Raw genomic sequence first — 19,943 nt, 5'->3', positions numbered from 1 at the left:
ACAAATACAACAACACCATTCATTCGTTTACGAAAGAGACCCCCAAAAACGTATATATCGGAGAACAATCGGAAGAAATGTCGTTTAGAGACAGAGCGTTATTAAGAGAAAAACTTGATAAAAAAATTATAAAACTATTCGAAGAGAAAAATGAAAAGATGAAAGATAAGAAATATAAAGACTATGAACCAAATCAATATGCGTACGAAAAGAGGAAAACAAATAATAAACGAGATAGTCGTTTCAATATGGTAAAGATTAAAGAAAATTATCCTACGTATGTAATCGATACACATAACAGAAAAATTCATAAAGTGAATTTAAGAAATCCGACTAATTGATTCATTATTCTTATCATTTCAATACAATCCTTATCGCTATTTCATCGATAGAATCGAGTAAAATTAAGATACATAATGTAACAAATGATCCATTAGCCATAATACCGATAGGGAAAGCTAAAGTACAAATTGGGTACATTAGAACAATTCATCCAATAGATTTAGCCGATATCAACGAAACAATAGAGAAAACATTGCTAGATAGTCCAAATGGAATTTTTACTGAACCTATCGACAATTTAATTAGAATAAAAGCTAGCATGCTACAGGACACTTTGGCGAAAATCAAACCATTTGTGAAAAGGCAAAAACGATGGGACACGATAGGTAAAGTTTGGAAATGGATCGCCGGAACTCCTGACGCCGACGACCTACATGTCATTAACTCCACAATGAACTCCCTGATAGCAGAAAGCAACAAACAAATAATAATCAACCAAGGTTTCAACGACAGGCTGAAACAAATAACTGATGTCGCTAACCAAGTCGTAAATATCGAGAACGAACGCTATGAGTCATACCAAGTAGAAAATCGAAAACTTATTCTACTTCCCAACATAAATATGTTACAAGAAAAATTGGATGTCATAGAAGACGCTATACTGTTAGCTAAACACGGGATTCCGAGCAGTAAGCTACTATCCCTTGAGGATCTGACCTCAATAGAACAGTTCCTTGAAAAGAATAACATTAAATACAACACACCGGAAGAATTGCTAAGGCAATCAACTGCCCAAGTTGCAGTAAATGAAACTCATATACTATACATGCTAAAGTTCCCCAAACTATCTCCAAAAATCTACGAATACGACTATATCGATTCGATAATACAACACGATGCACGTATAATCGTCACACAGAACTATATATTACAAAATCAAACCCACGTATATTCCATGGCAGAGAAGTGCCAACAACAAGAAGACACAATACTAATCAATGACGTCATAGCAGAAATCGCATCAAACTGCAGCAAAATGAACCAAGTACTGAACGGTTCCTACGTCATACAATTCGAAAATTGTAACATCATCATTAATGGAGAAATTTATTCAAACAATGAAGTCACCATTCCTGGTAAACCATTTAAGTCAACAACAGGAATTAACATTGACAAAGGCGAAATCAAACATAGACCGCCTCTTCAACTGATACAAAACCTCACAATAGAACACAGAGAAAAGCTAAAAAGTATCAACCTACAAAACGACTCCTTGAGATGGAAATTTAACATATTTGGAGGAACATTTGCGTTAATATGCATATGCGCATGTATAATATTTCTATTCTTCCAATTCAAGAGAACTACAGTAAAAATAGACATGACTCAAGCGAAACAACTCGAAACCTTTGTCAGCCGACCTATCTCGTTCCACGCAGCAGCGAGACTTTGAGGGCAAAGTCACTTAAGAGGGGAGGAGTTAAGACATCGTAGCCGAGTTAAGCTGATCTCGCATCGAAGACGACATCGCAGCATGGGCTAAAAGACGACAACGCAGAACGGCATCGAGCATCGAGAATCTGCAACGCAGCAGAATGCACCGAGCAAAGCGATGACGACGAAGACGCCGAGCAACGCGACACTGGCCACGCGCAGACAGCTCCAGAAAAGGACACCGCTGCACGTGGAGAGCCAACGTGGCCAAACCGTGGGAACCATCGTGGGTTCCCGACAGTAGGGCACAAGCTGGGCGATGATAAATCAGTTGTAATTAGGAGTTCGAAACGATAAGTCGAGTTGTAAAATTATCTCTAGGTTTAATAAAAATTTTTTTTATGACCAAACGGTTATAAGTGTTGAGTGACAATTTCTGTCATACGGTTAAATGGACGTGCAAACCCTGCACAATTGCTGTTGTCATTTTTGACGTTCTTATTTTGGCGCCTTCAGCAGCCATTTTGTACATAGTTTCTTTTTGTTTTTCCATCCTTAATAAAGTTAGTTCGTAAGCGTAGCTCTCTCTGAAGTGTCGTGTCCATATAATTCCGTCCGAATTCCACAAAAATCTCATCAGGTTATGGGCCCAGGATTTCGTGTATGACGGTTTATAGTTGCTCTAATAAAAGTGTTGTGTTTTAAAAATGGAATACGAAAACGAAACCGTGCGCGTCCCGCTTTTTGATGGTTCGAACTTCGCATCTTGGAAGTTCCGGATTCAAGTGGTGCTCGAGGAGCATGATTTGCTTGAATGCATCCAGAACGAGATGGAGGAAGTGGAAGAACTTAAAGTGAAAACGGGAGACAGTGACGCCGCTGGTCAGGCGAAGGAAAAGCTGTGTGAAAAGCGCCGGAAGAAGGAACGACGGTGCAAGTCGATCCTTGTATCGCGGATCCATGACAACATGCTGGAGTATGTGCAGGACAAAAAGACCCCGAGAGCGATTTGGCTTGCGTTGGAAAAAGTGTTCGAGCGTCGCAGCACCGCGTGCCGGCTCCACTTGAAGAAAAAGTTATCGACGTTTCGGTACGAAGGGGGCAGTTTACAGGATCATTTCCTAGCATTCGATCGTGTTGTGCGTGATTATAAGGCCACTGGGGCAGTGTTGGAAGAGATCGACGTCGTTTTCCAGTTGATGATGTCCCTTGGGCCGAAATACGCGACGGTTGTGACGGCGCTAGAGACAATTCCGCAAGAGAATTTAACGTTAGAGTTCGTCAAATGCCGGCTCCTCGATGAGGAAGTTAAGTGCAACGATTCGAGTGTAGTGGCTGTTCCGATGAAACGAGAGTCGGCTGCTTTTGTTGGAAAGCCTAAAGTTTTTTCGAAAAGGCAAATGAAATGCTTTGTTTGTCACAAGCCTGGACATAAAGCGAGTGATTGTCCTGAAAAGAAAATGCAGAAGAGCAACAAAAGCAAAGGCAGTGCGAACGTGACGGAGAAGAGTGTGTGTTTTGCCGCCGGTTTGGTTGCTGTAGAAAGCAATGAAGAAGAAGGCAAAGTACAGTGGTTTGCTGATTCGGGTGCCACAGATCACATGGCGAATGATCGAGAACTGTTCGAAGAATTGGTGCCTTTGGAAAATCCGATTGAAATAGCAGTGGCTTTGAACGGAAAGTCTACGATTGCGCAATATTCGGGAACAATCAAAATGATTGGAAAGATCGGAAACCGACGACGTGAGTGTACCTTGAAGAATGTGCTTTTTCTTCCAAACCTACGGTGTAATCTTTTTTCGATCAGGAAAGTAGAGATGGCCGGAATGAAAGTTGTTTTCGAAAAAGGTTGTATAAAAATTCTTCGTGGTTCGGAAGTGATCGCGTGTGGTTCTCGTCATGGTCTCCAATATGAGATGGATTTTTACCGGAAAAGTGATGAGAATTCGGTATTGTATTCATGTGGAAAGATTCTGAAATGTCATGAGCTTTGGCATGAGCGCTTCGGTCATCTAAGCGAGAAAAACCTGGAGAAGATTATATCCAAGAACATGGTGAAAGGAATGTTCAAGTGCGATGGTGATAAAACGGAAACAATCTGTGAAACCTGTGTCGATGCAAAGCAAACAAGAATGCCATTTCGTGAACGCGTAGACAAACGGGCAAAACGTGTGTTGGAAATAATACACAGCGATGTTTGTGGTCCGGTGACACCAGTTGGACACGATGGAAGTAGATTCTTCGTTAGTTTCATCGACGATTGGAGTAGATTTGTGGTCGTGTACACTATGCGCAGGAAGGATGAAGTCTTTGAGTGTTTCAAGTTGTATGAAGCAATGGTTACTGCCAAGTTCGGGGTTGGCATTTCGCGATTAGTTTGTGATAATGGCGGGGAATATCGTAGTGGTGAATTCGACAAGTACTGTAAAGAAAAAGGCATCGTAATGCAGTGTACAATTCCATATACACCAGAACAGAATGGCGTTTCGGAACGGATGAACCGTACCTTGGAAGAAAAGGCCAGGTCGATGCTGTTCACGGCAGGAGTAGACAAGAAGTTCTGGTGTGAAGCCGTGGAGACTGCCGCGTATCTTGTGAACAGGAGCCCAGCAAGTGCCATCATCGATTGTAAGACGCCCTATGAAATGTGGGAGGGTAGAAAACCTGATGTTTCGATGATGAGGGTTTGGGGTAGTCCTGCGTATTGCCACATACCGAAAGAGAACCGGAAGAAACTAGACAAGAAGGCTTGGAAAGGTATTTTCCTTGGGTACCACTGCAACGGATATAGAGTCTGGGACCCGAACCGTCGCAAGGTTATCGCTGCCCGAGATGTCATCGTCAACGAGATTGGAGGTGCTCACAGGCAAGTGGGGCACCAAAAGCATCAATCAACAGAATCTACGGATGACGTGATTCGTATGAGATCTTCAGCAGATGCCGATTGTCCAACTGATCTGGCTGAAGAAATACGACCGGAAGCAGAGACGGGCACTGAATTCGAACCAGCACTGGAGAATGATGAACCTGAGATGAACGAGACCGTCGAAGAATTCGTAGATTGCGATGCAATCGCCGACGAATGTGAAGACTCAGCAGGGGTTGATCATCGTGCCGTGTCTGAAGAAAACAACACTCGGAAGCGTGTGCCACCGTCTTGGCAGAAGGATTACGTGATGAATTTTTCTGCTTATGCTTTAAGTGCTGTTAGTTATGTCGAGAACTATCCAGATTCAGTTGCGGAGATGCGGAAGCGTGACGATTGGGACCAGTGGAATGCGGCTGTACAGGAGGAGATGCTTTCTCACAAGCAGAACAACACCTGGACCCTGTGCGAGTTGCCCGCAGGTAGAAAGCCTATTACTTGCAAGTGGGTGTTTAAGATCAAGAAGGGTGAAGGTGAAGCTCCTGACAGGTACAAAGCAAGACTCGTAGCTCGTGGTTTTACTCAGCGTTATGGCTACGATTATGCTGAGACGTATGCTCCAGTGGCCAAATTGGATTCTGTAAGGACAGTGCTAGCCGTAGCAAACCAGGAACGTCTGCATGTGCATCAGCTTGATATGAAAACGGCGTTTCTTAACGGAACACTACAAGAAGAAATCTACATGGTTCCTCCGGAAGGACTGTCCATAGGATCGAAGAAACTTGTTTGCCGTCTGAATCGTGCCTTGTACGGACTGAAGCAAGCTTCTCGTGCATGGAACGAACGGTTCCATCAGTTCGTCACCAGGCTTGGTTTCAAGCGCAGCGAAAACGATCAGTGTTTGTACGTGCGAACGGTGAATGACGAACGAATGATCCTAGTCCTCTACGTCGATGATATTCTCATCGTTGGACGAGATGTGGTGGCGATTTCGGAGATCAAGAGCTGTTTTAAGAACGAGTTTGCGATGTCGGATTTTGGTGAAGTGAGCTGCTTTCTTAATATGCGTATTGAGAGGGATGTGGAGAAGCGGTTCATGAGGATTTCTCAGCGAGGATATTTGGAGTCTCTTCTTCAGCGTTTCGGCATGGAAGATTGTAAACCGGTCTCCACACCAATCGAATGCCATCTGAAGCTGGAGAGAGGAATTGAAGCGGAACGAACGGACTACCCTTATCGTGAGCTGGTTGGGTGTTTGGCATACGTTGCCCACACTTCGAGGCCTGATCTATGTGCCGCAGTGAACGTGTTTAGCCAGTTGCAGAGCTGTCCGACGAATGAACACTGGTGCTACTTAAAGCGCATCTTGCGCTATGTGAAAGGCACTCTTGATGTGGGACTCGAGTTTAAAGGAGGACAAGCTGAACCTGCTTTGATTGTTTTCTCAGACGCCGATTGGGGAAACGATATCAACGATCGACGATCGATGAGTGGCTACATCCTGCGAGTGTTTGGAGGTACAGTGGCATGGTTAACGCGTAAGCAACAAACAGTGGCTTTGTCTTCTACTGAGGCCGAGTTTGTTGCGTTGTGCACGGCCGTCTGTGAAGGAATATGGATGAAAAGGTTGTTGGCAGATCTCGGAGTTGTCATCAAAGAACCTGTGCCATATTTCGAAGATAACCAGTCATGTATGCGCGTGGCGGAAGAGCCACGGGATAGTCGTCGAATGAAGCATGTCGACATAAAGTTCAACTTCATCCGAGAACAAGTTAAACGTGGCGACATAACCATCAAGTACGTTCCTTCAGAAAAGCAGTTGGCGGACATCATGACGAAGGGGCTACCGCCTGTAGCATTCAAGCGTCTTGTGGAGGAGATTGGAGTGCGAAGTTCCAGAAATTGAGCAGGGGTGTTGAGTGACAATTTCTGTCATACGGTTAAATGGACGTGCAAACCCTGCACAATTGCTGTTGTCATTTTTGACGTTCTTATTTTGGCGCCTTCAGCAGCCATTTTGTACATAGTTTCTTTTTGTTTTTCCATCCTTAATAAAGTTAGTTCGTAAGCGTAGCTCTCTCTGAAGTGTCGTGTCCATATAATTCCGTCCGAATTCCACAAAAATCTCATCAATAAGAAAGTTTAACTCTACTGTAAATCCAAGAATGATCATCGATGAACACCCTATCCCCAGAGTCGAGACCATTTTCAATCGCATGAAGGGAGCCACTCTTTTCTGCCACTTGGACATAACGGATGCCTATACACACTTGCCAATCGATGAGGAGTTCCGTAAGATACTGACACTCAATACTATCACACACGGACTCATACGCCCAACACGTGCTGTTTATGGAGTAGCAAATATCCCCGCAATCTGGCAAAGGCGAATGGAAACAGTATTGCAAGGCTTAACCAACGTTGTCAGCTTCTACGACGATATCATTGTTTTTGCGGCGAATTTCGAAGAGCTTCTAGTAGCCCTCACTTCTACGTTGAGTCGACTTCAACAAAGTGGACTCAAACTGAACCGCTCAAAATGCGTCTTCGCTGTGTCATCACTAGAATGTCTGGGACATCGCATTGATCATGAAGGCTTACACAAATCAACGAAGCACATCGAAGCCATACGAGATGCCCCACGACCATCGTCACCGGAAGAGCTACAACTGTTCTTAGGGAAGGCTACATACTACTCCGCCTTCATCCCGAACCTTTCCTCACGAACCAAAGTGCTGCGCGATATGTTACAGGCAAGCAATTTCGTGTGGTCACCGGAAGCGGATAGAGCCTACCAGGACGTGAAGCTAACATTGATTTCACCTCAGGTCCTTATGCAATATGATCCATCTTTGCCTCTCCTTTTAGCCACTGATGCCAGCAAAACAGGTCTAGGCGCTGTTCTATCACATCGGTTAAGTAATGGAACTGAGCGACCAATTGCCTATGCCAGCTGCAGCATGACTACTACAGAACAACGGTACCCGATCATAGACAAGGAAGCTCTGGCAATTGTTTGGGCGATTAAAAATTTCTTCCATTACCTGTACGCCCGTAAGTTCACACTTATAACGGACCATAAGCCTCTGACGCAGATTTTCCACCCGGAAAAATCGCTGCCGACCTTATGCATCAGGAGAATGGCAAACTACGCCGATTATTTGTCGCACTTCAACTTTACAATCGAGTATCGACCGACAAAGCTAAACACCAATGCCGAATATTGTTCCCGTATTCCGAGCACATCCAAGCTATCTGATGTGAACAGCCTCTTTCTTCACAAGGGAGGAGACAGCCGCGATGAATTTGAAGAATTCATGTTGCATCAGATCCAGCAGCTGCCATTACGAGCGGAACACATCGCACAGGAGACACGGAAAGATCCTCAGCTAGGAAAAATAATTCAGGACCTCGAATTGGGGCGAAACCTCGAACACGCTGGATATAAGGCACCGGAAAGCAAATACACCATGGTAGCTAACTGCCTTCTCTTGGAGCATCGTGTAGTTATCCCAACCATCCTTCGTCCAGCTATCCTGAACGACCTTCACACTGCACACATCGGTATGGTCAGGATGAAAGCGTTGGCACGTTCATATGTCTACTGGCCGGGCATCGACACAGACATCGAACGAACAGCCAAATCATGCTGCGAATGCGCACGACAAGCTACATCACCGCCCAAGTTCAGCAACCATCACTGGCAGTATCCAAATAACCCGTGGGACAGAATACACGTCGATTACGCTGGACCCATATTTGGAACGATGTTGCTAATCGTCGTGGACGCCTTCAGCAAGTGGGTTGAAGTCAAGCCAACCCAATCAACAACTACTGCTGCAACCATCCAACTGTTGGATGACTTGTTTGCCGCGTATGGAGCACCGGTAACAATTGTGTCGGACAACGGGACACAATTTACATCTTCTGAATTCAAGGCGTTCCTACAACAAAGTGGTGTCAAATTCCACAAGTTGTCTGCTCCATACCATCCGGCGACCAACGGACAGGCCGAACGCTACGTCCAAACAGTCAAGCGTGCTTTGCGAGCGATGGAGACAACTAGCAGCAACCTGCAGACGAACATCAATCAGTTTCTGCAGCAGTATCGCAAAGTTCCCCACAGCGAAACGGGAGAGTCGCCAGCAAAGATGTTCCTAGGTCGCAACATCAGGACACGACTCGATCTAGCTCGACCCCGAGATGCACACGCTAGACTCATAGAGAAGCAGCAGACACGATTCGAACCAACGTATCGTTCATTCCTCCCAGGACAACAAATCTATTGCTTGTCTGGCAACCCGAGGATGGACAAATGGATTCCTGCAACGATACACTCTCGCCTTGGTGATCTACACTACGACGTCCTCTACCAGGGATGACATCTGAAACGACACATTGATCAGATAAGATCATTCCTGGGCAACAATCAACCTACCGGAACTGCGGACGAATCTGAGACCATCAGACCAAGCGGATTCAATCAACGCAGACACTACTACAACAATCAATCGACTCTTCTACCACAGAGTGAAAAAGTATCTACCGATGGGACTGAGTCATCCGACTCACAGTACGCGACGCCTGTTAGCAGCCCAGAACGCACTGCATCTTCCGAATTACGCCGCAGTGAACGCATTCGCCGCCCACCAAATAGATACTCACCTTAGAGCCTCTCTAAGAAGGGAGGGAATGTCATGTATGTGACATCAACTGTCAGTTGGGCAGTTGACGTTTCTTTGGGCGCGATTTGGAAGCGTCTCTTTGTTATTAAGGTTTTGTGCGCGACGCGAAGCAGACAGTGAAATAAATAAAGCACAAGTTCTCGAATTAAGTCAAAAACGTAACATATATAGAAAGTGGTGCTTCAAAGCACATGACATCTTGCAAGGAGTTTTTCGATAAATTAGAAACCACATATGGTAAAGAAGTTTTAAAGGCTGATGGTAAAAAGGTTGAAGTCGCGGGTTTCGGTAGTGGAAAAATCTATTGTCTTGCGGAAAATAATGAAATAAGAATGATCGAAATTTCGGAAGTATTGTATGTGCCGAGCTGTATTAATAATCCTGTATTAATTTCGGTGAGTGCATTGGCCAGGAAAGGGTTTAGTGTTGCATTCATGAACGATCATTGTCTTGTTAAGGATATAAACGGAAAGTGCGTGGCTGTAGCTAAAGCTGTAGGGAACCTGTACAAACTTTGTACAGATGAATATGCACTTAAACAAATGATTGTGAACATATGTTATCAGAAGTTGGGGCATCGTAGTATGCAAACCGTAAATAAGATCTTTAAAGAAGATGAAATGAAATCAAAGATATGCGAATGTAAACAGGAATTGTCTTGTCGATGTTGTTTGAAGGGAAAAATGAGTAGAATTCCATTTCCAAAAGTAGCAGAAGGGAAGACACAGAACACGCTTGAGTTAATACATACGGATTTGAGTGGTCCATTTGAAAGCACACCCAGCGGTAATAGGTATTATGCTTCCAGCGGCGCACCAAGACTCGGTCGGACCCGCGCCTCTCGGGTGTTAAAGGCGCTGAGACCCCCGTTGGGAGCGGCCGCCAAGCCGCCCCTACTAGGGAGCCGTCCACCACGAGCCGGGTGCCTATTGCCGGAATGATATTACATAACGTTTATGGATGACTATACTAGGATGGCGTTTGTTTATCTTTTACAAAACAAGTCGGTGCTGCAGTAAAAATACGAGACTTTATATATTTTCGTAAAACTCAATTCAGTCATGTAGTGTAGCAACCTTTAGGGATACCTTAAACCGCCCGTAGACGGTGCATACTTTTGACAGGCGACTTTTGACAACCACCGATTTTCCTTTGTTCTTGTATGCTGTCAGACGCGTCCCCGTAGCTATCGTTTTCGGCCCCTCCTGTGGTAGCAGCGGCTACAAGCAGCTGTAGCTGTCAAATGCCCCAAAAAAAATAACTCCACTGTGTTTATCACTGTGGATAGGATCGAATCCATTACGGCTTCAAAGTAAACTATTAAATTCGATAAACTGTAAACATATGCGAATAAGCATACTGTATGATTAGGTCAGCAAACGTCAACTGTCAAACGTTAAACGTCAGCGCTCAATACATGTACAAACCTGGATGTATAATAAAACTGACAGATTATCGTCACTACAAGATTGGCGGACAAACAGACAACACGTTATTTTGATTATCTTTGTGCTTTGTGGATTTATTACAACTCAGAAGTGGGATCAGTTTTCCAAAAATATGCCCTCGAAGGACGAAATGCTGTGTGCACTTGAAAACGCGAAAGTAGAGGTGCCGAATACTGCTACAATACCGCAAATCCGCAGACTCTTCGACGAAACATGTTTGATCATGTCGAATGAAGAAAGTGCGCTGCAACAGGAGGAGGACGCCGGATCAGTTCGTGGAATGGAGAACAAAGGCACGACGCTTAAAATGGCTGCAAGCAAAGACGACGGCAACGTTGCCATGTCTGCAAACGCTCATCCCATCCATGGCATCAACATCGAACGCTCGACCAACGCTTGCCTTAACATGTGTGTTAGTGCGAATTCACTTTCATTATCTGAAGCCATCGTTTATGCCGAAGGTCTAATGGACAAGTTCTCTGGCGATAATGGAGAGGACATTAATGCATGGATCGACCAGTTAGAGCATACCTTCCAAATGCTGCAAATGAATGAAATCCAACAATTAATAATAACACGACGATTGTTGGAGGGAACCGCCGCCATGCTTGTTAAATCGTCAACACTCACCGGATACATTGAAGTGAAGAAGAAGTTAACCACGCATTTCTACGCAAAACCGCCAACTGAAAGTGTTTTTCGCCAACTTCGTCAACGGAAACTTCTCCAGAATGAAACAACAATGCGTTATGTGATGGAAATGGAGACTATTGCTAAACAGGGTGCTATTCCGGAGCAGGAGCTTATGTCGATCATCTTGGATGGAATTGGCGACCCAACTAACGCTGCTGCAATGCGGTTTTCTACAACCAACATGGACCAACTGCGAGGCGCTCTTCAACGATATGAATTCATCCGGCCTCAAATGAAAGCAACGACAGTAACACCTAGTGCTTCCCGGTTTGATCCAATGATCAAATGCTACAATTGCTCTCGTTACGGACACCACCAGAAGGATTGTCGGCAGCCGCGCCGCCCTCCGGGATCATGCTTTTTATGTCACGAGGCAGGGCATACCATACGCAACTGTTCACGTCGTGATCAGACCACTCCGGCAGCAGTTCAGCAGGTAGGAGACGTACAGACCGCAGAACTTCGAGATATGGTTGAAGTTTATCCGATGCAAAACGTAAGTGTAGCTTTTTTGACACATAATCATGCTAGGTCCTCATTCTCCAATGTCTATTCTCTTTTTGATACGGGTAGCCCTAAAAGTTTCATAAGCGATGAAATTGTTCCGAACATTACACGTAATCCTAAACAATCACAATATTCCGGATTGGGTAATGGAAGATTGACAACACTTGGCCATGTGGAATGTTTAATTCGGTTTCGGCGTTCATCTGTCCTGCATTCTTTCATCATCATTCCATCTCGCCAGACTGCATGGCCTATGATAATCGGACGGGACTTATTAGAAAAACTTAAAGTAACTCTTTGCCACAAGCGTTTCAAATATGAATGAACTTTTGGAAATACAAGTTAACAACAAAGTTGAATTACCAGCACAGATTTGTAATCGTTTGAGTACTTTGGGTATTATGAAAAATAATTTGAACAATTTGATTTGCGATAGTTTGCTTAATAATAATGTAAAAACAGATTCTGAAATTGACAGCGAATCGGTGGTATTTTCTGAGCTATGTGCCATAGATGTCAGCACATCAGAAAATAAATATGACGTAGGACCCAACCTAAATTTTGATCAGTCAGTTCTGATAAATTCCGTGATCCAAAAGGATTATTTAGAACTTCCTTACGGCATGGTTAACAAACTAAATCACTCGATGAAGATAAATTTAACTCATAATACACCCCTGTTTTGTAAACCAAGGCGTCTATCGTTTGCTGAGCGGGACCAAGTGAAAGTGATTGTGCAAGATCTTTTGAAAAAAAATATCATACGGCCTAATAATTCGCCATACGCCTCCGCTATAGTTTTAGTGCGTAAAAAGAATGGTGAAGTGCGTATGTGTATAGACTACAGACCTTTAAATAAGGTAACAATACGCGATAATTACCCCCTGCCACTCATTGATACTTGTCTTGAGCATTTGAGTAACAAACAGTTTTTTAGTCTGATGGATCTAAAAAGTGGATTTCATCAGATTGAAATGCACGAACAATCAATACAATATACATCATTTGTGACTCCGGACGGTCAATATGAATACACAAAGATGCCCTTCGGGTTGAGGAATGCACCTTCTCAATTCCAGAGATTTATCAATTCGGTGTTGCGTGAGTACATTGAACAGGGAAAACTTGTTGTCTTTTTGGACGACATACTCATAGGCAGTGAAACATTTGATGACCACGTTAAAACACTCAGCGCAGTTTTAACAACATTACGCAACAATGGTCTTGAGTTAAGGTTGGATAAATGCAAGTTCGGTCACAATGATCTTGACTACCTCGGTTATCGAGTAAATTCCAAGGGTATCCATCCTAGCGATCATCATCTTAAGGCAATACTCAATTATCCAGTTCCCCGCAACGCTGAGGAAGTTCAGCGCTGCCTTGGCCAATTTTCATATTTTCGACGTTTTGTGCCTTCTTTTTCTAGAATCGCTAAACCTTTGAGTAATTTACTAAAGGAGAAGACTCCTTTTCAGTTTGATGAGGATTGCATTAACGCTTTTCAGGAATTAAAAACAAAATTAGTGGAGTCTCCTGTTTTGGCCATTTTCGACCCCAAACGAGAAACACAACTCCATTGCGACGCTAGCTCGTCAGGATTTGGGTCTGTATTGTTGCAGAAACAGGATGATGATAAATTTCACCCTGTGGCATACTTTTCAAAAACAACGTCTTCGTCTGAAGCTAATTTGCACAGTTACGAATTGGAGACCCTATCGGTGATTCACGCACTTAAACGTTTCCATCAATATGTGCATGGTCTTCATATAAAAATTGTAACTGACTGTAATTCGCTAGTTGAGACATTAAAGAACCGAAACTGCTCTGCAAAAATCGCGAGATGGGCCCTGTTTTTAGAGAATTATGATTATTCGATGCAATATCGCCCTGGTACTACTATGGGACATGCAGACGCTCTTAGTCGCGTATCAATGACTGGTGCTGTGAATGACTTGGATATTGATTATCAACTTCAAATTGCTCAAACACGTGACCCTGAAATTATTAAGATAAAAGAAGAATTAGAAAATGGTTTGTCTGAAGGGTTTGCTCTTCAGGATGGAGTTGTATACCGTCAACCCTCTGCCGACAAGCTTCTGTTGCTAGTACCGAAACAAATGATTAACAGTGTCATACGGAATGTGCATGAAAAAATTGGTCATTTGGGAGTAGATAAATGCTGTACGAAAATAAGTCGACACTTTTGGTTCCCCGCAATGCGAAACCGTGTGGATAACTTTATCAGAAACTGTTTGAAATGCATTATATATTCAGCACCCGCTCGTAAAAATAAGAGAAACCTCCACAGTATTTCCAAAAGTCCAGTACCGTTCGATACCATACACATAGACCATCTTGGGCCTCTCCCTTCTTTAAAATCAAAGAAAAAGTATTTATTAGTCGTCATAGATGCTTTTACAAAATTCACCAAACTTTATCCTACGTCTTCTACTAGTACCCGAGAAGTTTGTTATGCATTAAATCAGTACTTTGCTTACTACAGTCGTCCTAGGCGATTAATAAGTGATCAGGCTACCTGTTTTACATCTAAAGAGTTTCAAGATTTCCTAAATAACCGAAACATTGTTCATGTTTTGAATGCAGTCGCGTCTCCTCAAGCTAATGGACAGGTCGAACGGGTGAATCGAATTATCAAACCGGTTCTTAGTAAAATTTCCGACCCACTGGACCATAGTGATTGGACTTCCAAGTTACACATAGTTGAGTATGCTTTAAATAACTCGGTACACGCTTCGACACAACAACTTCCATCAATTTTGTTATTCGGATTAGAACAAAGAGGTGTTGTGGTAGACGAATTAACAGAGTTCCTTGACGAAAATCAAAAGAATAGTATAGACTTAGCTGAGTGTCGAAATACAGCTGCTCAAAATATAATTAAATCGCAAAGGATTAACTTAGAGCAATTTAGAAGAAAACATCGTCCGGCAGAAGAGTTTGAGGAAGGAGATTTGATAGCAATAAGAAGTACAGACAACAACTTCAATACAAATAAGAAGCTTCTGCCGAAATACAAGGGCCCGTATGTTATTTACAAAAAACTCACTAACGACAGATATGTAGTCCGGGATGTCGAAGGTTTTAAACTAACTCAGATACCATACGACAACATTTTAGAATCAGATAAGTTGAGACATTGGAGTATTTCAAAGATAGAACCCGTTGTTCAATAAGAATCAGAAGAATTATCAAATTGAGGACAATTTTGTAATCAGGAAAGGCCGAGCTGTAAACATATGCGAATAACTGTATGCATACTGTATGATTAGGTCAGCAAACGTCAACTGTCAAACGTTAAACGTCAGCGCTCAATACATGTACAAACCTGGATGTATAATAAAACTGACAGATTATCGTCACTACAAGATTGGCGGACAAACAGACAACACGTTATTTTGATTATCTTTGTGCTTTGTGGATTTATTACAAAACGTTCATTTTTATCGGCTTAGTAATTATTTCAACAGAAAGAAAATCGCTTTTGAAGCCATCAAATATTAAATAAAACATTCATGCTGACACAGAGACAAAATAGCGGATAATATTGAGTATATGAAAATATCCCGATACATGCAGTATGAAATATATTTGTATTTTAACGTAAAAGTATATTAAAAACCTAATGTTTTGTTAGTTTAAAAGAGCTTGTCTTGATAGAAACAGAAAACTTTTACAGAAAAAAGTTTTACTCGGTACAGTTTAAAAGCTTACAGGGAGAACTTTATATGTACAAAAAATATTGGAGTGGCTTCTAGTTTCAAGTTTTGTACAGTGTTTTGTGTTATTAAAAATCTACAATCATTTTTCTATTTCATTTCTAGAAGATTAAGGATTTTTCATACAAAAAAAATTATATTGATGAATTTTTAAATTTATGTGTTGACTGTTCGTCGCACGACAGTTCAACTCTCCAACCTACCAGTGCTAACCACCACATCCCCGATCCGTCATCCATGTCGCCGGCGTGTTTGGTTGCTTAAATGCAGTGAGTGGTTTTACAGAACACCCGTGAATTGTTGGCGTTATGGAAACAGCCATGCTTGAATGCGAAGGACAAATAGGAGCTTAAATATTGAAAAAATTTGCATTTTTTTTGCATTTGCATTTGCAGGAGCTTAAATGCGTTGCGTCATGCTTTAATGCGAAGAATATACATAAGCTTTAATGCTGAGATATTTTGTTGATGGCATATGGGAAGTGATACCAAAATTGCATGTGAAAGCCATTATTAATCCGACGATTTGTTTCAATGCATGCATTCCTATCGCGCTGAACGGCTAACATAAAGACAAGCAGAAGCGTGTTTGAGCACGAATAAGATTGTATTGAATGCACGAGTTCGCGGGAAAAGAGTGCGGACTCTGTCCAGTGCGAAGATTGTTGACACACACATACAGTGAACCAGCTGTGTCAAACCCATTTGGTTATACCGTTATACCGAGCCAGTTAGCATAATGTGAACAAATACGTAGATCGCTGGTTTGACACACTTGCAAAGGGGCATTGTTAAACGCTTGACACTAACGGTCGTATCCCCAACTGACATCTGTTATACAAAAAAGGCTAAATTTCAAAAAAAAATTGCCCGATCCTCTCCATAACTGCTCGCTTCATGCGCGAATGCTCGTTACGCTCTTAGAGCAGCTCAGCACCATACCAGTTTGCCGTTGGAACGAGCAGCACAGCACACACCCGTTCGCTCCCGCGTGCAGAGGCGCTCAAACAGTTTCTCGCTTTCCGCAATGTGCCGTGCACTGCTCGAACCATGATCCTCCGCTTGAGAGCCCCTGAGTGGGAGAGAGCGAACACACGTGTGCAGGGGCTCTCGAACTGTTTCTCGCGCGCCGTTTTGGTACTGGCATGCAGCGCGCATTTTAAAAACGTCTGGAAACCCCTGCCAATTTCTGCTTCTCTCTTTCTTTATTCGCTCTGCCCTGAGCACGCTGAGCGACAGTCGTGTTCTGAATGTGATGGGGGGAGGACGTCGCACGCGCACGGATAAGCCGAGGCGCATGACCCGGTGTTACAATGCAGATGGTGTTAGGATTGTTCGTGTGTGAGCTGCGGTAGCCTGGAGCTTCACTTTGTGACGATCGATCGGTGTTTGCCGCTTCCCGTAACATGTTTTCTGCGAGAGCGTAGGTATGGTGCAGCATCTCATGTACGACGAAGAGCACCATGAGTTGAGACTCACCGTCTTGTTTTTTCCCCCTAAACACCTGGGGGATTTTCCCCTAAACACCGTCTTGTTTTTTCCCCCCTGGCGAACACGAGGAGTGCAACGGAGTGAAAGAAACATGAACGGGTTTGTTGAATAAATAAAAAATGATTCATTCATATCACATTCTAATCCGAGTGTTATTGTTTGCTTTGTTTTGATTTGCGCTGCCATAGCGCCTCTGGCCTATGACAGCTTGGATCCGAAGGAAATGGGTGAAAAAACTACGTGAAACCACGCGTTCGAACTGTTATAATTAGCTAAATCTGCTGCTCTCTAAGGCAAGATTAAGCATCGAGATTTAGCTAAAAGAACTCGAAAAACGCTATAAGCCTGCTATAAAATGTCAGTTGGGTCCCCAACTGACATCTGTTATACAAAAAAGCTTAAATTTCAAAAAAAAATTGCCCGATCCTCTCCATAACTGCTCGCTTCATGCGCGAATGCTCGTTACGCTCTTAGAGCAGCTCAGCACCATGCCAGTTTGCCGTTGGAACGAGCAGCACAACACACACCCGTTCGCTCTCGCGTGCAGAGGCGCTCAAAATTTTTCTCGCTTTCCGCAATGTGCCGTGCACTGCTCGAACCATGATCTTCCGTTTGAGAGCCCCTGAGTGCGAGAGAGCGAACACACGTGTGCAGGGGCGCTCGAACTGTTTCTCGCGCCCCGTTTTGGTACTGATATGCAGCGCGCATTATAAAACCGTCTGGAAATCCCTGCAAATTTTTGCTTCTCTCTTTCTTTATTCGCTCTGGCATGAGCACGCTGAGCGACAGTCGTGTTCTGAATGTGATGAAGGGAGGATGCCGCACGCGCACGGATAAGCCGAAGCGCATGACCGGGTGTTTGAATGCAGATGGATTGTTCGTGTTTTGCGTGTAGGTGAGCTGCGGTAGCCTGGAGTTTCACTCGGTGATGATCAATTCGTGTTTGCCGCTTCCCGTAACATGTTTTCTGCGAGAGATGAGGTATGGTTCAGCATCTCATGTACGACGAAGAGCACCATTTCTCAACTCACCGTCTTGTTTTTCCCCCTAAAGGAACACTGGCGAACACGAGGAGTGCAACGGAATAGTGAGAAACATCGAACGGGTTTGTCAAATAAAAAATAATTTAGCGTAATATCACAATCTAATCCGAGTGTTATTGTTTGTTTTGTTTTCATTTGCGCTGCCATAGCGCCTCTGGCCTATGACAGCTTGGATCCGAAGAAAATGGGTGAAAAAACTACGTGAAACCACGCGTTCGAACTGTTATAATTAGCTAAATCTGCTGCTCTCTAAGGCAAGATTTAGTATCGAGATTTAGGTAAAAGAACTCGAAAAACGCCATAAGCCTGCTATAAAATGTCAGTTGGGATGTGTATAGATGTAATCTTTTGTTCTATAAATTTATTTCAGACATGTTGCGAATGCCGGGCATTTTGCCCTATCCGTTCAGTTATGAAGAGCATTCGGAAAATACAGGCGTGGAATGGAAAAAGTGGCTCAGATCGTTCGAATTTACAATCAAAGCATGTCGAATCGTCGACGAAGATTGGAAAAAGGATCTTTTACTTCATTTTGTTGGCCCAAATGTGCAGCAAATTTTTGAGACGCTACCAGAATTACCGAACACCGAGATGCGCGGCCTGCTTGCAAATGTCGAACAATACACCCCAAACATGTCGGCTTATGAAGAAGCAGTTGCAAGATTGGATAAATTCTTCCTTCCAAAGCAGAACCCAACGTATGAACGGCATTTGTTTCGACAAGTAAAACAAAAATCTGGGGAGAGCTTTGATAGTTTCATCATGAGATTGCGTGTACAAGCAGAACGATGTAATTTCGGTGAAAAGTTAGAAGAGCACGTGAAAGACCAAGGGATAGAGAATTGCAAATCTGCAGCATTACGCCGAGAGTTTCTCAGACAAGGTGATGCCAGTCTTGACAAAATAGTGAGCGTTGCCAAAATCTTCGAGACTGTTGCCCATCAAGAAAAATCATTCGCTGGTAGCAAGGAGCATGTTGATCTGGTGCATAGCATAGAAGAACCTCAGCATGGCAAGAAGAGAAAAATTCCTGAATCAAAACAACAAGAATGTCATCGATGTGGCTATTCAGGACACCTAGCGAGAGAAAATAAATGCCCGGCAAAAGGAAAAATATGCAACAAATGTGGAGGCAGAGACCACTTTGCAAAAAAGTGCCGCACTAAGCAGTCCGAAAATTACCCGAGAAAATTCCCTCGGAAGCAGGACCGTTACTATAACACAACAGTTAAGACGACAGCGCAGTAAGGAGTTAAGACGACAGCGCAACACGAGAAACGCCACGCAGCAGAACGCGCCACCGATAAACAAACAAACCACGCACGACCGATAAACAAACAAACCACAAAGCAGCGCGCACAACATAATTTGCAACGCAGCATTATTCAGCACGCAGCATAATTCAACACGGACCAGCGCACCAGCATCCATCCAAACAGTTCAGTTGATACTCAGACGCTAATCCGAACGGTTATTAACTCCGCCGGTCGATGGAAATAAAGTTAAGTTTTTTTTAAAAACACTTCTCCCGGACACCGTGCGTTAACTGGCGCCCGAATAGGGACCGCGCTATGTGAAAAATAAAGTTAAGGTGCAAGTGAAAAGTAACCACGTTAGAGTGAAAGTTACCACCAAATCCTAAACTAAAAAAGACTTCCTGATCGCCGAGTGCAGCCGTGTGAAAAGGATCCCGAGTCACCTGTGCAGTTAGCAGCTCACGCAGGACAAAAAGGAACCATCCATCACACTGAGAAGGAA

The 19,943-nt window shown here is 43.4% G+C and overlaps 1 protein-coding gene and 1 long non-coding RNA gene across 2 annotated transcripts; both read left to right on the top strand.

Moving 5' to 3' along the window:
- The first annotated feature begins 6,972 nt into the window (after positions 1-6,972).
- Positions 6,973-8,964, top strand: LOC118505467 (uncharacterized protein K02A2.6-like). Its single transcript, XM_036041321.1, has one exon. The coding sequence runs from the start codon at positions 6,973-6,975 to the stop codon at positions 8,962-8,964; it is 1,992 nt and encodes a 663-aa protein (XP_035897214.1).
- Positions 8,965-18,061: 9,097 nt separating this feature from the next.
- On the top strand, positions 18,062-18,290 carry LOC118514542. Its single transcript, XR_004906664.1, has 2 exons — positions 18,062-18,123; positions 18,196-18,290. It is a non-coding gene; the product is annotated as an uncharacterized LOC118514542 (long non-coding RNA).
- The last annotated feature ends 1,653 nt before the right edge of the window (positions 18,291-19,943 follow it).

This window comes from Anopheles stephensi, chromosome X, assembly GCF_013141755.1.
Source record: "Anopheles stephensi strain Indian chromosome X, UCI_ANSTEP_V1.0, whole genome shotgun sequence".
Taxonomy (NCBI): Eukaryota; Metazoa; Arthropoda; class Insecta; order Diptera; family Culicidae; genus Anopheles; species Anopheles stephensi.
This window is presented reverse-complemented; position numbering and strand designations above follow the sequence as displayed.

What these genes read in the sequence shown, in the direction of transcription:
- LOC118505467 (XM_036041321.1), top strand. Translation starts at nt 6,973, where the DNA reads ATGGAAACAGTATTGCAAGGCTTAACCAACGTTGTCAGCTTCTACGAC.